The sequence below is a fragment of the Polypterus senegalus genome, chromosome 3, assembly GCF_016835505.1.
Source record: "Polypterus senegalus isolate Bchr_013 chromosome 3, ASM1683550v1, whole genome shotgun sequence".
Classification (NCBI taxonomy): Eukaryota; Metazoa; Chordata; class Cladistia; order Polypteriformes; family Polypteridae; genus Polypterus; species Polypterus senegalus.
In genome coordinates, this window is record NC_053156.1 from 264,563,275 (window position 1) to 264,580,787 (window position 17,513).

At 38.3% G+C, this 17,513-nt stretch overlaps 1 protein-coding gene across 1 annotated transcript in view; it reads right to left on the bottom strand.

The window, feature by feature from the left end:
- Nucleotides 1-17,513, bottom strand: part of LOC120526665 (dynein heavy chain 6, axonemal-like) — a 234,043-nt gene that overhangs the window by 111,889 nt on the left and 104,641 nt on the right. The window contains exons 39-47 of the mRNA XM_039749820.1: nt 16,103-16,219; nt 13,402-13,572; nt 12,711-12,843; nt 10,957-11,027; nt 9,616-9,836; nt 7,116-7,244; nt 4,981-5,121; nt 1,591-1,758; nt 1,088-1,258 (exon numbers count right to left, since the gene is read on the bottom strand). Of these exons, the coding sequence (XP_039605754.1) occupies nt 1,088-1,258; nt 1,591-1,758; nt 4,981-5,121; nt 7,116-7,244; nt 9,616-9,836; nt 10,957-11,027; nt 12,711-12,843; nt 13,402-13,572; nt 16,103-16,219 (1,322 nt within the window). The remainder of the gene's footprint in view (nt 1-1,087; nt 1,259-1,590; nt 1,759-4,980; nt 5,122-7,115; nt 7,245-9,615; nt 9,837-10,956; nt 11,028-12,710; nt 12,844-13,401; nt 13,573-16,102; nt 16,220-17,513) is intronic.

Here is a 17,513-nt window from a genome sequence, read left to right on the forward strand (position 1 = left end):
AGAGACTGAGGAGTCTGAGTATCTCGGCTTGCGAGTGTCCTGGATAAAAATCAAGATTCAGGCCTTTAATGACCTCTTGGGCACAGCCATCAGCAGTGTGTCTGTTTGCGGAGAGAGTGTCGACCTTGTTGAGAGGTTTACTTACCTTGGCAGTGACATTCATGTCTCTGGTGACTCTTCCTATGAAGTCAGTAGATGGATTGGGAGAGCATGGGGGGTCATGAGGTTGCTGGAAAGGGGTGTGTGGTGCTCCCCATATCTATGCAAAAGGATGAACGTCCAAGTCTTTAGAGTCCTGGTGCTTCCTGTCCTGCTATATGGTTGTGAGACATGAACGCTATCCAGTGACCTGAGACGAAGACTGGATTCCTTCTGTAATGTATCTCTTCTGAAAATCCTTGGGTACCGCTGGTTTGTCTTTGTGTTGAATGAGCGGTTGCTCATGGAGTACTGAATGAGGCACATTACCTGCATTGTGAGGGAGCATCAGTTACAGCACTACAGCCATGTGGTGCGTTTCTCCAAGGGTGATCAGGCTCATAAGATCCTCATTATTGGGGACCCGAGTAGCTGGACCAGGCCAAGGGGTTGCCCACGTAACACCTGGCTGCAGCCGGAGGGTCGGATTGGACCGCAAGTCTGCCTGAGGGGTTGCCAACCGGGATCCCGAGCTGTTTCGTCATGTAGTGGGTGCGGCAATGCACTGTACCAGTGCATGCTCCCAACTTGCTTTGACTTGACTTGTTTAACCCACAAATGAGGCCAACGCAGGTGGTCTTTCTGAGCAGACAGTAGAAATGACCTAAAGCACATCTCCAAACTGTACTATTTAATTTGTTACTTCTTATGTACTGAATGTTTATGCAGTAAATGTTTTACTGTATCATTAGTTTACTAATATCTAACCTATTTTTGCCTCCTCATGAAATGTTTTAAAATGTGCATATTTTTATTAATTTCTGGTACAATATACTGTATTCATATAAAAATCATGAAGTTTACCTTAATCAAAAATTAAAAACAAATTTGCTTTCTTTTTAGAAAAAATATAAATAGTGTACTATACTGTATACAATAGCATTATTACCTTAAAATAGTTTTGAAGTTCACTTGCCAATATTTGATGAAATAGCTCTTTGTCTTTTTCACATACTAAACGATCATGAAACACTCGTGTTACTTCATGTGTAAAGAGCCGAGTCATGGCCTCTTTGGAGACAATATCCGATCCATCGGCTTGTTGCAAACCTTGAATTACCTGCAGATGTTTAATAGCAATCCAATTGTTTAGAATATTTTAGGAAATAATAGAATGTTGTACAAATAAAACACAGGAACATAGTCAAAGTATTGTCTATGCCAGAACCCAGAAATGTCTTTTTCTTCAGATTCTTATTTATAAGAAATATATATTTATAAAAACAGATATTAAAGAACAGCAATCATGTTAAAGATCAATGATCAAAATAAAAAAACTGAAACAAATAATTAAATTAGTTACTAGAAGGAGAAAAATATGGCCTACTTTTAAAAACTCAAAATGTATTTAATACATTTCATTTTTAAAATTATGTAAATTTTAAAAAATACCTTGGCTAAGTCTCTCAGGTTGAAGACATAATGAAACTTTGAAGGAGTGGGCAGCATATGATGGCACATTTTATAATAAACTGCTATTGATGCTGTTACCAGCGGAATTCTGCACCTTTGGACTTCTGGCATAAAGTCACTGCTATTCAAGAAGCCTCCCAATTGCACCTATAATGATATTTAAAGTACACAGTATACAGAATATGTTACAAACCTTGTCAAAAATTAATGGAAGGTTTGTGAACTCTTACTAACTGCATAATTTTAGGAAGACAGGAGGCAAAGTTGAAAGTGTTGAAAATACTTTGGAACATTTGAGACGTACTGTACAATCAAGTCAGTAAAAAGTCCTACACAGAGTAGGAACAAACTATGAGAAGGACACCAGTCAATCATAGAGCTAATATTTTTAATAATGTTCAGCTACTTTAAGTACTATGTTTCATTAATTAAAACAATATATATAGTTCAATGGGGTGGCATGGTGGCACATTGGGTAGCGCTGCTGCTTTGCAGTTAGGAGACCCGGGTTCACTTCCCGGGTCCTCCCTGCGTGGAGTTTGCATGTTCTCCCCGTGTCTGCATGGGTTTCCTCCCACAGTCCAAAGACATGCAGGTTAGGTGCATTGGCGATTCTAAATTGTCCCTAGTGTGTGTGCCCTGCCCAGGGTTTGTTTCCTGCCTTGCGCCCTGTGTTGGCTGGGATTGGCTCCAGCAGACCCCCTGTGACCCTGTGTTAGGATATAACGGGTTGGATAATGGATGGATGGATATCTTCAATGTTTGCTCTTAATCCAGTTCATGGTCATGGACGTTGGAGCTATTGCAGTGCATAGTCACAAGCAGTTCACTACAGGCAGATTTGGAGTTTGTGTAACCTAACATAGACATCTTGAGATGCTGGAGAAAAATCCACACAGACATGTGAAGACAATACTAATTTTACACAAACAGTCACTGACCTGTGATTCAGACTCTGTACTCAAAAACCATGAGCTAAGCACTATGCCACCTTAAAAGTGCATGTAATTTCAAATCAAAGCTTTAATATACCTATAAACTGATTTTAGGAGTCAGACCTTTACACAATACAAATATTTCCTACATGCACTTTTAAAGACAACCATACATTTATACTGAATGCATTGAATAATATTACTAATCAGTATTTAGCTCCTTTAGTGTAAAGCAGCCATACGGAAATTAAATTAATAATATAGCACTAGTAGTAGAAGTAGTACTGTCACATGTACAAAGCAGAACAGTAAAATATTTATCTGCATGTCTGACCAACATGGTACATGTTGTCACTCTTTGGTGTTAGTATTTGTTTCAAAAGGAAAACAGATACAGATAACTACAGAGTTAACTCCAAACCAATATGTCCAATAACGTATAACTAAACTTTCTTATTCCATTTACACTAGAATTGCATATCATATACAGTGTGATTGCAAACGTATTCCAATCCCCTTCATTTTCTGCACACTTTATTGGGTTGTAGATTTAATTTCAAATGTATAAGTTTGCCATTTTTGCCCATCAATCTACACTCGATAACCCATAATAAAAAAGTGAAACCATGTTTTCAGAAATTTATTAAAAATAAAACCTGAAATCTCTCATTTATGTAAGTATTCTGACTCTTAATTCAGTAGTTTTTGGAAGCTCCTTTGGCAGCAATTATTGCTTTGAGTTTTCTTGGGTAAGTCTCCACAAGGTTTGCTCACCTAGAATTAACCCGTTTAGCCCATTCTTCCTCACAGATTCTCTCAAGTTCCATTAAATTGGATAGGAAGTGTCTGTAAACTATTATGTTCAGGTCACTCCACAAATCTGCATGGGGTTTAAGTCTGGCCTTTAGCTGGGCCACTCAAGGACTGTCAGAGACTTGTTCTGAAGCAACTCCAGAATTGTCATGGTTGTGTGCTTCGAGTCATTGTCGTGCTGAAAGTTGAACCCGTGCCCAAGTCTGAGGTAGTGTGTACTCCAGAGCAGGTTTTCTTCAAGATATTTCTGTATGTGGCTGTGTTTATCTTTCCCTCAATTCTGAACAGTTGCTTTGTCCCTGCCACCACCATGCTTCACCATAGGGATAACATAAGGCAGATAAGGAGCAGTGGCTGATGTTTGCCAGGCATAGTGCCTGGAGTTCTATGCAAACAATTACATTTTCATCTCATCGGACCTGAGAATCATTTTCCTTCTTTAAACTGACATACACCTTTTAGATAAGAGTGGCTTCATGGAAGCCATAAAAAAACTAAGTGATGTAGTTCTGCTGAGATGGTCATCCTTCCAACAGGTTCTCCAATCTTAGCAGAGGACTTTCAAAGATCTGTTACCTCCAAAGATCACCTACCAGACCAAAGCCATTCTTGGCTGGTGACTCAGTTTGTCTGGATAGTGAACTCCATGAAGAGTCTTGGCAGTTCCAAACATCTTCCATTTCACAATTAATGAGGCTGCTGTGCTCCTGGGAACACTCAAAGCCTTACAAATAGTTTTATCCCCTTGTCCTGATCCATGCCTTACCACAATTTGATTGCTGAGGTTTACAGAGAGTTTCTTGGACTTCATGGTTTGGTTTTTATCCTGACACAGAGTGTGAATTGTGGGACCTTAAATAGACAGATGTGTACCCTTCTAAATGATGCCCAGTCTGTTCAGTTTGTCACAAGTGGACTCCAATCAAGTCCTAGACGCATCTCAAGGATTATAAAGCAAACAGGATGCACTTGAGCACAATCTGGAGTGCAAAGGGTCCGAATACTTGTATGAAGGAGAGATTTCAGTTTTTGATTTTTTAATAAATTTGCATGTCTTTCAGAAAACATTCTTTTGCTGTGTCATTATGGGTTATTAAGTGAAGATTGATCGGCAAATATGACAAATGTATCCATTTAAATGTATGTATACATGGAGTCTGAATCCTTTCTAGAAAAGTAAATTTATCCCATTAGTGAATGCTTATCTATCTATCTATCTATCTATCTATCTATCTAAACAAATAATATTCCACCAAAACATGTCAGGTATCAGTTACTGTCTTAAGACCCACCTATAGAACAGTCTATCTTTGGAAGAGTTAGGTAGTTATTTCAGATAAGGAAGACAGAAGTTTTTAGGTAAGGTAGTAATACTCAGTGATCATGGCGTCAGAGAGTGTTGACATGTTACATGTTGATTAACACATGCAAGTAAGAATTCCACTTTACTCTATACATGTGACAATATGGACCCTATGACCCTGTAAACCTTAAACTGAGTACCAGAAATTATCAGCAATATTTCTGTTGTATTAAAAACTTATGTGCACCAAGCACATCAGTATTAGTACAGTATTAAGAATATAACCATAGATGAAGCATTTTCAAAATAATGTCATACCTGAAAAATGTGCTGGAGCGATTGTGTTGACGGTTGTGGAACAACTATCGTAGAAAAAAGCCTTAAGAGTCGTGGACTGATGTCATTCCTCCCACCACTAGGGGGAGCACAAGCTGCCAATAAGGTAACATCTTCAACATGCTTAAAAAAGGAGAATTCATGATTCAAATATTAGTTAGAAAAAAAATCTTTCTTTACATAAAGAAAAGCTTTACATGAATTAAATAAAAGTTTCCAGAGTTAGAAAAGCCATGCAGAAACATAATTTTGCAGAAGGGGTTTTATGGATATTTCAGATACAAAATAATGGGGAAAGAGCAAAAACAATTTCAGAAAGCTTTTGACAGTTTTTAAAACTTGTCAAACATTTGGGGATGTGAGTAAAATAATCACTAATAATAAATTCAAGAAGGGTGATACGGACTTCCAAGAAAGTGATTCAGAGACATCACCGCAGCATCATTCATACATTCATACAATTAAAACAGATTTAGAAAATGACAGGTTATCTTGCAAAAACTGTTTAATGCAAATGAATTGACATCAAAAATCTGTAATACTCATGCATGATCATTTTTGGCATTAATGTGTGAAATTCTAGTTAACATGCTACATATTAGAGATGACAAGAAGGTACACAGTGAAGAATAGACAAGAGCATAATTTATAAACTCATGTTTGAACCCAGGACTTGTGTGTATGTGATTATGTCTGTGGTTTGGGGCTCTGAGACACTCCATACCAGTTACAATATATAAAGCTGAGTGTGTGTTTGTCCTGTCAGGCAAATTTTGCACACGTTCCCCATTTGCACTGGGCTGTATTTCATTTAAAAATTTAGTCAGTACCTCAGCTAATTTAAAAAAAAATACTGTAAACAAAACAGTTACTAAATATTGCATATATATATATATATATATATATATATATATATATATATATATATATATATATATATATATAGTGGGTATACTATATATATTTATGCATATGTATATAATGGGTGCCAAGATGAATGGACTGGTACCTCAACTGGGATGGAGAATAATGCTTTACCAGGAGGCCATAATGGAAATACAGCTTGGAAGGAGAGGCAGTCCATTCCCTCTAGGCCGGTCCTAGTTAGAACTCCCACAGAGATGAATGGGAGTTGAAGTTAGAGGGCATTGCCAGGAAGACACTACCCTGTTTTTTGTATGATCTGAAAGTGCTTGTAAATGACCAGTGCTGCGACACTGGAAGCATTTCTCAATCCAATTTAAAAGAAGCCCACTGCATCTCCTAGGAGAGTCAGATTTGGGGGGTGTAATACTACATTTTTCTTAGGAAACAGGGGGGCAGTGGGCAACACTCACCATTAGGGTGGAATGAGTAGAAGAGCATCGTGCTGTGTATTTATAGGCTATACTGTATTTACTTAGAAAGGTTGGCAACAAATACACAAACCTTTATTTGAATCCAGAGTTGTGTTAGGTGACATTGTATCTGTGGTTTGGAAATTAGTGGCTTATGTTATACAGTACCTGCCAAACAATACAAAGAGACATACAAAAAATACATGTTTTTCGCCAATAATGGAGCTCATCAGGTGTATGCACTTTTGCATCCCCTTATAGGGATCAAACCTCGCATGTCAGTGCCTGAGGCAAAGCCTCTGACGCTGTGCCACTGCAGCTGGTTCACTTAATTGATAGGCTGAAGATCGGAGTACTGTATTACATTCTTAGGTCTGAAATTACATTCATATTATTTGCTTATTTATATACCTGTCTATTTTTATTTAATATATTTATATATGAGCCACTATAAAGGCAAAGCACGTGTTGTGTACTTGTATTACTTGGCAGGTGCTGTATCACATATCTGTGATCTGCTTCTCACAACTGAGAGGACATGGCAGATGTTTGCCAACTGGCTGACCAACCACAAGCGTTACCTGATAGGTAACCACCCAAATAATCAGATTTTGATTATTGTGTGTGTGTGTGTTTGTGTAAAATTGGAAACTTTAGTATTTACAATTTAGCAAAATCATTACAATAGCAATATATATATTTAACTACAGTGTATTTATTTTCTGTGGTTTAACATTCCAAAGCTGTAACCCATGCAGTCACTTTAATAAATGAGTGTACCTTCCACAGTAAATCCTTGACATTGTAAAAACCACCCAATTCAATAAACTGCCTGATGAATTCCAACGGTGGCTGTGCACCATACTTTTCAGTAACTGGCATATTCAGATCATCTAAAAAAAATAAAACCTTAAAGGAAAAATTAGAAATTTGGAGTTACAAAATATGAAAATACTTCTGGTTCATGAAATTAGAAAAAAATGACAACTAAAACAACATTATTATTTTTGTAAATAGAATCAAGACAAATAAAAAAAAAATCACAAACTGCATTTAGGAAGTGAAACAGATGGCAAATGAGTTAAAATTAACTACTTTTTTTCAGTAATGTTTTATTAATCAATGGAGAGTTATGTATTAGGCTATTAGAAATAAACTGGATACATTAGGATTAAAAGTCAAGACGGAGGTAAAAAGCTTAGGGGTGATTGTTGACTGTAATCTGAATTTTAAATCACATATTAATCAGATCATTAGGACAGCATTTTTTCACTTAAGAAACATAAGTAAAGTTAGACCTCTTATATCACTGAAAGATGCTGAGAAATTAGTTCACGCGTTTGTTTTCAGTCGACTAGATTACTGTAACGCACTCCTCTCAGGACTACCCAAAAAAGATATAAATCGTTTGCAACTAGTGCAGAATGCAGCTGCTAGAATCCTAACTAGGAAAAGAAAATCAGAACACATCACACCAGTCTTAGCGTCACTACACTGGTTACCTGTGTCATTCAGAATTGACTTTAAAATTCTGCTTATGGTTTATAAAGCCTTAAATAATCTCGCCCCATCTTCTATATCGGAATGTCTGACACCTTATATTCCAAATCGTAACCTCAGATCCTCAAATGAGTGTCTCCTTAGAATTCCAAGAACAAAACTTAAAAGAAGTGGTGAGGCGGCCTTCTGCTGTTATGCACCTAAAATCTGGAATAGCCTGCCAATAGGAATTCGCCAGGCTGATACAGTAGAGCACTTTAAAAAAAACTGCTGAAAACACATTACTTTAACATGGCCTTTTTATAACTTCATTTTAATTTAATTTAACTTAATCCTGATACTCTGTATGTTCAATTCATCATAACAACTATTCATGGTGGCTCTAAAATCGGTACTGACCCCTACTCTCTTTTCTGTTTCTTTTTCCGGTTTCTTTGTGGTGGTGGCCTGCGCCACCTCCACCTACTCAAAGCTTCATGATGCTCCAACAATGATGGACGGATTAAAAGGAAGAAGTCTACGTGACCATCATCATCTTCATCAAGCCTTTCCATGAGAACCCTAAATACAAAGGGGACTGTTTCATTTATGTTAGGTAGAATGCCCAGAGGGGACTGGGCGGTCTCATGGTCTGGAATCCCTACAGATTTTATTTTTTCTCCAGCCGTCTGGAGTTTTTGTTTTTCTGTCCCCTGGCCATTGAACCTTACTCTTATTCGATGTTAATGTTGATTTATTTTTTATAATTATGTCTTTCATTTTTCTATTCTTTAATATGTAAAGCACTTTGAGCTACTGTTTGTATGAAAATGTGCTATATAAATAAATGTTGTTGTTGTTGTTGTTGTTGTATTTGCATTATTTGCATGCTCAGAGTGATATGCACATTTTCAACACTAATGTTGTTTCAACATCGAATGACATTCACTTCTCTGCATGCCATTGTGCAAATGCAGGAGCCACACTTCCTCAGACAGCATGTCAAGCTGTTGCATGCGCACAACTCTACAGTTTTGCTATTAGTAGCGGCTATCAAACAAATAGCACCGAAAAGATACAAGCTGAAGTAACCTTTCCCAACATAAATCTAAAATAGTAAATTAATCCAGGATAGTGTTTGCACAGGATGTTTATATGTTTCAAGATTAATAGAGTTTGAAAATTTTCCAATGCTTTTCAATGGAAGGGTTTGAAATTTCAAAACTTTGTACAGAACGCTGTACTTTAAATGTCTCAGCAAAAACTGAACTTTACTCACAAATTTCCTTGGAGAATAAGTGTGCCAAATTTCAACAAAATCAGTCCACAGCAATTTTTATGTGGACAATTAAATGGACAGGAATATAGTCAGAAATACAGAAATAGCAACTGCAGTAGGTGCTTTTCGCACTACTGTATATGTGAATGCACCTAAAAATGGGTTTATGTAAAACAAAAGTGACAATGTGTAAATGTACTTGGTCTCAAATGGTGAGGGACACATTTTTCAGAGTGCCAAGTACCGTCAGAATAAATGTGGCTCCTAAGAGTGTGGAAGGTGAGTTCAGACAGAACACTTAAGAGAGGCACTTACAGAGACCTAGTCTCAGCTTCTAAAGCATGTTGACCTGCGTTTAGGACTGGCTGATATAGATGGGAAAGTGTGGCAGATGTTGTTTCAACTGACCTCAGGTGTAAGGCTGAGCTGGCAGTTTGTAGGTGCAGGCTCAGGGCAAGACAACATTGAGCGTCCATTCCTTTGTCTCTTGCACCTCTGAGTCATTAGAAATTAAATATTTACCTTTTTGTTATGTGATGCTCCAAAAAAACCTTTGCCTTTTCTCACAAGTTTTTTTAAGATTCGAGCCTGTGTTTGTTGAACACTGGTCTGGCCACAGAATTGCAATGAAGAGACTATTAAGCTGGAATCGTCAGAAGAAGGTTGAGTGATGCCATAAAGAGACTGGTGCTTGATGAAGGGCTTGCTACTTAACCCAGGGGAATGGTCACTCAGTGCAGTTTCTTAAGAGGCAAAGAAACAAAGTCATCAATTAATCACAATCTATGCTCATAACCAAACAATCTGCTGTAATTTGTAAATTTTATTTTTGGTATTGTATGTTGTTTCAAGTTCAATTGTATTGTGTTTTGTAAGCCACACCAATACATCCTAACCACAAAATAATAAAAAACAAACTTTATTTGCAGTTAATGTAAGTAATCTAAATTAAATTTTAGCATACACTCTTTTTAAGCATTTAAACTACCATATTGTCATGGTCCTGTTCGCAAAACCTGAGTCCGCAGCAAATGGGGACAAGGAAGTGGTCCAGGTAACTCAAACCTTGGAAGCCCAAAGAAAGAGACTCTGCCAAATAAGGTCATTGTGGAAAAAAGACAGAAAAGCTCCACCCCCTGAGGTCATCTCCAGAACCAATGTCACTTCCTGTTAGATGACTCCCAGAGAGAATAAATAAGGAAATAAGTCCCTCTGGAAGCAGCTCATTTTTTATTGTCATTGAAGAGGAATTCCACCTTAGCTGAGTCAGGCAAAAAACTAAAAGAAAAAGGGACCAAACTGTGACCACAAATGACTGTGTCCGTGGACAGGGGGGCCCAAAGTCTTATTTGTGAGAACTGCGTTTTTCATTTATTGATCATATAATTGACTCTGTCTTTGAACTGAGATCCTTATTTATCTTTTTCTTTCTCTCCTGTATAGAAATAAAAACAAGTATTCCTAAACCAGGAAAAATAAACATTTATGAAAATTGAGGTCTCCACTCTTTGATCAGTCCCCTTCATTCATAATACTAACATATATTAAATGCATTTTTTTTTACTGCAAATAATACATATGATGTACTGTATAATTTAACTTAAAATGTTAATGGATATTATCTAGAATCATTGGCAATGAATGACATTGGAGCCAAAAAGGAAAAGTCAGAAAAAAAGTTTTGATTTTGGGAATTTTTTTTTAGATTTTGCATTTCCACGACTCTTTATTAGCCTCATTCCTCCACCTTTAGGCTGCTCTGTGAAAATGAAACCATCGACCCATTCAGGATCTATAATGAACGATTGTACCCTCCTCCAAATCCAGCTACTTAAGCATTACACTTTTTAATAAGTTTATTACCCAAAAATGCATCTTCAATAACTTGTTCATTTGCATCTTCAGCTGTCAGAGAGTTAACATTCTCTAGAAGACTGTGGAATATACAAGATCAGTTAACAAAAAATAATAAAACAATAGTAATAAAATACATGTTAGTAAAATCAACAATTAGAGTACACAATACATAGGAGGGGCAACACGTGGGTAGCGCTGCTGCCTCGCAGTTAGGAGACCTGGGTTCGCTTCCTGGGTCCTCCTTGCATGGAGTTTGCATGTTCTCCCTGTGTCTGTGTGGGTTTCCTCGGGGTACTCCGGTTTCCTCTCAAAGACATGAAGGTTGGGTATATTGGCGATCCTAAATTATCCCTAGTGTGTGCTGGGTGTTTGTGTGGGTGTTTGTGTGGGACCTGCCGTGGGCTGGCACCCTGCCCGGGGTTTGTTTCCTGCCTTGCGCCCTGTGTTGGTTGGGATTGGCTCCAGCAGGCCACCATGACCTTGTAGTTAGGATATAGTGGGTTGGATAATGGATGGATGGATGGAATACATAGGAGTTTACTATTCTGTGAAAGGATGACCAATGGAAAAAGTGGTATAGGGATGGGTAAAGTCCTATAACAAACCTCCAGGAGAGAAGCACCGTGACAAAGCACTGTATATACAGTATGCTAGTCTTGAAAGTAACGGGCATCACAGAAGTTCGACAGACAGGTGCATCAGTATAGAAGACAGTGAGACAGTCAAAATATGACCTAAAGGGAACAATGAAATATCCCTCTATAATGCTGGAGGCCAAGACACTTGTTAAGAGCTAGGGGTACATGAGAGTGACATGTCTGAACTTCATGCCACTAGGACATTCTCCTTTTAGACAAAGGACAAAGCTGCCTCCCTGGAAGGAAGAAAGGCCAGAAAATCTTTGAGCTTCTGGAGAGCATGTTGCTCCAGGAAAAAAATCATAGACCATGCTGTCATTTTAAGACTGTGGGCAGGTGAGAAGATGCCTGAGAAACTGCATATGGATAGTACTAGATTGGTATTCCTATATAAAAATGACAGTGTCACCCAGACCAAGAAGTGATTCTAGGAAGTGGCTGGAAGTGACCCCATCAGGAGCAGTAAAGCTACCTAATGGCAGATTGAAAATCAACTCTCTAGTCAGGAGCAGAATTCAGGAAGAAGACTCTCTGCTAGGAAGAAGAGCCCAGGGTCAGTGGGAAGGAAAACAGAAGGTGACACCAAGACCGCTTGGTAGAACTTTTCATTTGGAGCATGTAGGCAAACCGCTTAACTGAACTGACCCAATTCTGAATGATCAAAGGGGCAGCAGGGAGTGGGTTTGTTCTGTTAACTCTGCATGTTGTGTTTTTCGTTTTGTGTATGGCCTCTTTGTGTGCTTCATCAAATACTTGCATTACCATGTCATTGTGATTTTTGGTTTTCAAGTGCTGCATGAATTCCTCCCAAAGCAGAATTTTTACTTTTTTGTTTCCAATAGACAAACACATTCAGAAAAACATTCAGTTGTTCACTTTCTTTGTTGACTTATCCAGCACAAGGTTGTAGGGAGCTAATGCTCCTGGTAGCAACAGGTGGAAGACAGAAACCAATTCTGGATGGCACCTCAATTCTTCACAGAGCGCATTTTCACTCACTACATGAACGTCTTTAGAAAGTGTGAGAAAAGATACTTACAAAAAAGTGTACATAGGGATAATGTGCATACACCATACAACAGTGCCACACACCAGCCAGATTATATTAAATGTATGGTCTACCTTGCAGATTTTGCTTGATTGTGCAGGAAAACATCACCAAGGATTGTTCCTGGTTTTATTAGATGACCTCCCTGCTTCTTCAAATTTTCCAGCATGTTGTGAATTAACACAGACTTTCCGACACCTGATTCCCCTAAAACAGTTGAATGAATAATAACTGTTGTAAATCTTTGTCTTCTTTCCTATATTAACTTTTATGACCTTTGACTTAATTACCTGGACAAAATAAATAAATGTATCAACAATAAAATTAATCATAAAATGCAGTAATAAATAGGAATCATATATTTTAAAGTTCATATTCTAAAGAAAAGATCGGGAGGTGCTAGGCTAAAGCAGAGTGACGTGAAGTTTCACAAGTGCCAGACAAACACAACATTTCAAGCTAACATTTAACCATTTCTATGTTTTTTTGGAATTACTAAAATTATGTTAGAAACTTATTAGATTCCCTCATATGCAGTATAGTTCTGTTATTTGGGAGAATAAAAAGACTCATACCAGCCAAAATGTATGTATTCAACTACAAATGTTAACTTTTAAAAGAAGAAACCTCTGAGACAACAAATTTTAAGGAGCAGTAAATACGATAATATCTTAAATAAGCAGCCATATTGCATGTTAAACAATCTGAATTATACATCCTAAGAAAAAAAGTGATTTGTATTTGGTTCCTGGCATATTACTGCACCTGTTAACAGCACAGGGTGACTATTGAGCAGGAGTAAGCTTGTCAGGAAGGAGAATCGCACGGTGTCAGGAGTGGGGATGAACTGTACACTTGAGTCCATACTCTTCTTCAGGAATTTTCCTTTAACACCTTCATACATTAGTGACTCAGAAAATGATGAAAAGCTCAATCCTAAAGAAAATAATAATTATTTAACACAATTATTGCAGCATTTTATTGAAGTGCTATGTTATGATACAACACAGGAAATAAATACATTTTCCAATATAAATAATTACAGAGATATTGGCAAATGTCAAAGAAACAAACCTCAAAATAAAAGAGAAGAGATAAAGACACAGTTTTGTCAATATATACAAATCATACAAATCGTGATGATCCCAAAAGTGCTCTATGGGGTTACGGTCAGGCCACAGCAGCAGCTGAACGCCATATTTGTTTCTTAGAACAGCTGTAACCACCGCAATTATATGTGGCCACATGTCTGGTCAGGGCATGTTTGTGGACTAAGGAGAGGACCTATGATAGATCATCTTGCTCTAAGGCCAGCTGCATGGAGCCTTTTCCTTACTGTACTGTCACTAATAGGGGAATTGTGCCTGCTGAGGCCTCTCTTGGTGTTGCTACACCCCTGAACACTCCATTACCATTGAAGAGCCAGGTCTCCAAACAGCATTGAGCTGCTTGCTCAGTATGACAGATAGCATGATCCTCTCCCTCCTGAGCTAGCATACTCCTACAAACCAGGCGGTAGAGTGCCAAAGTGTTCTGTCAACTGCTAGGCTGCTGAGCCTGCTTCATAATATCCTGAAGAAGTACTGTGCTGTTCTACCTGGGCCATCTCTTTTTCGACTTGTGGGAAACTTGTGTTTTTACACTAGCATATGCAGAATCTCATCTGTTGGCAGCCAAGGTATATATATTGTGACGGACAGCCGGGTCCCATGCCCGGCCGGGACGCCTCTGATGCATACGTCCCGGGGGAGCCATCATGGACTTTGCAATACCTCCCTCGGGGCGCTTGGGGGCAGTCTCCCTGGCACTGGATTCCTCCTCAATCTCCCCCGTGGCTCCATGGGACATGGAGTCCACCACAGCAGCCCGGTTGGGAGATGGGGTGGCCGCTAGGGGGTGCTGCAGAGTTCCAGCCACCACACTGGACGGTTTATCAGCCCCACCCGGAGGTGCAATTAAGACCAGCTGGTCAGGCACCTGGATCACTTCCGGGTGGGGCATAAAAGGGCCTGCCTCCCAGCAATCGAGGCCAGAATCGGGAGGAAGAGGACGAGGTTGCCTGGGAGGAGTGGTGGAGCAGGAAAGTTTGGTTTTGTGTTGGTTTGGTGCTTGGTTTGGTGCTTGGGACTGTGTTTGGGCTGTGTGGCACGGGGAAGACGTGTCACACGGCTGAAGAAAAAAGAAATAAAAACCTTTGAGTGTGAACACGTGCCTCTGCCTATTCTATGCCGGGTCGGGCGCTATAAAGCGCTTGTTTACAATATGTATACACCAATCAGCCACAATATTTAAACCACTGACAGGTGAAGTGAATAGCACTGATTAGCTCATTACAATGGTACCTGTGAAGAGGTGGGATATATTAGTCAGCAAGTGAACAATCAGGTCTTGAAGGTGATGTGTTGGAAGCAAAAAAACTGCCAAGCGTAAGGATCAGAGTGACTTTGGTAAGAGCCAAATTGTGATGGCTAGACGACTGGGTCAGAGCATCTCCAAAATCGCAGGTCTTATAGGGTGTTCCCAGCATGCAGTGGTTGCTACCTAACAAAAGTGGAGAACTGATAACAGAGTCATGGATGGCCAAGGCTCATCGATGCACGTGGGGAATGGAGGCTAGCCTGTTTGGTCTGATGCCACAGAAGAGCTACTGTAGCACAAACTGCTGAGAAACGTAATGCTGGCCATGAGAGAAAGGTGTCAGAGCACACAGTGCATCGTACCACCTAACTAAAGATTGTTGCAGACCACTTACACTGCTTCATGGTAACAGTATTCCCTGATGGCAGTGGCTTATTTTGGCAGGGTAATGTGCACTGCCACACTGCAAAAATTGCTCAGGAATGGTTTGAGGAAAATTGCAAAGAGTTCAAGATACTGACTTGGCATCCAAAAATTCCCCAGATCTCAATCAGATTGAGCATGTGTGGGATGTGCTGGAAAAATGGGTCTGATCCATGGAGGTCCACCTCACAGTTTACAGGATTTAAAAGATCTGCTGCTTATGTCTTGGGGCCAGATACCACAGGGCACTTTCAGAGGTGTTGTGGAGTCCAAACCAGAGCTCAGAGTTGTTTTTCGCGGCATGAGGGGCATTCACACAATATTGAGCAGGTAGTTTTAATGTTGTGGCTGATCGGTGTATGTGCAGAGTATATTCCATATGATAAAATGATCCAGAATAACACCTGCCATTAGAGGATTTAACTGAAATAAGCCTAACAGGTAAAAAAAAATCTTTTGGTATTTCTATGAAAAACTTTACATGAAAATACTTAACATTTAGACACATCGAGGCAGACACTACTTAATACTAAATTACTTAATTACAACTTACTTAATAACAAAGGCAATACAGATACAGTAAATAAAGCTTTCATGACTACATTATTTAAATGAAAGCAAAGCTCCTTTACAAGTATTCTTAAAAAAGAATTACCTAAATCAGGGAAATCATTAAAATGTCTACCTTTCTTTATCATTGACTCAGTAGAAGTCACCAGTTCATCCCAGGGCACAAAAGCACCCGTTTGTAAATCTACAAAGTAACCAAAGATGAGCCTGTTTCCAGTTGGAAGGCGAACTCCTTAAAATGAAAATAAAAGTGTTAAGAGTGCATTGATCTTAAAATGTTACTAACTGGACTTAAGAAAAATGGGAAAAAAAACGTACAGAACAAATGATGCTATTATTTACAATTTGTTCACAATAAAGCACTTAATAATGTTAAAACATGTATAAATACTGCTGGTTAATGTCGAGAATTAAATACTAAAAATGTGACACGGAGTGCGAAAAACATATTTTGCAAGGTAACTTCTCAAATTTCCAAATGCAGTACATTGAAAGATATGGAAAAAGCAGAGAAAAAGAGAGAAGCTGGCCTGGTCTAAAGAATAAACGGCAAACGTTCTTACTTATAATGATATCCATTAATATTATGATATGGCTATATCTATTCATTAATTTTGTATTATTATTAAAGAAAATAATTAACACAGAAATTTTCACAGGTCTTTAGACAAAGGCACGGACACCAGAATTAACATATTGTGAAGAAATTACATTTGTAACCCTATGGGGAATCAAACCAGCACAATTTCTGTAAAAGCACCTGCTTTCTCTGCCTTTACAGGCCTGGCAGTACAGGTACTGAGATCAATGTGTAACCGTTGTGTTGTTGGCCTATTTTTGACCCAGATTGCCGAATAAATAACAAAATAAACAACTAAGTAGTTTTTTGTGGTCTGTCAATATGTGTGCTTTTCAAATAAATATGAACTGCCAGCATTATCTTAATAGGCAAAGCACACAAAGTGTAACTGAATTGGAAACATTGCCTAACCATCAATGCAGATTTAAATATATTAGGTATTGAAATACAATATTCAGTATTTTAGTGACCACCCCAAACATTAAGAAATGTTCCTTTGAGTGTGTATGGAGGAATATTTCGGACAAAATGAAATAAATATATAAATGCGTAAATAAATAAAAGTACTGTGAAATGTGAGCATAAATAAATAAATGTGTCATGAAATGAGAGCATAAATAAATAAATATGTCATGAAATGAGACCATAAATAAATAAATGTGTCATGAAATATGTTTTTCGTTGCTTATTTATTTATTTCATTTTGTCCGTAACATTCCTGCAAACCGTCATGAAATACGGCTTGAAATAAAACTGTCACTTTCACTCGTCAAAGTTGAGAGGGTGGGCTCTAACACGCCCTCTAGTTACTGATTGGTGAATCGATAGCACACGAATTAATTAGAAAAATGCTTACTACTGCCGATGAAATGGATTTTGCCGAAGATATTACGTATTTCAGAGAGAGAATTGAAGATTTATCGGAAGAAATTACAATGTTGGTGGC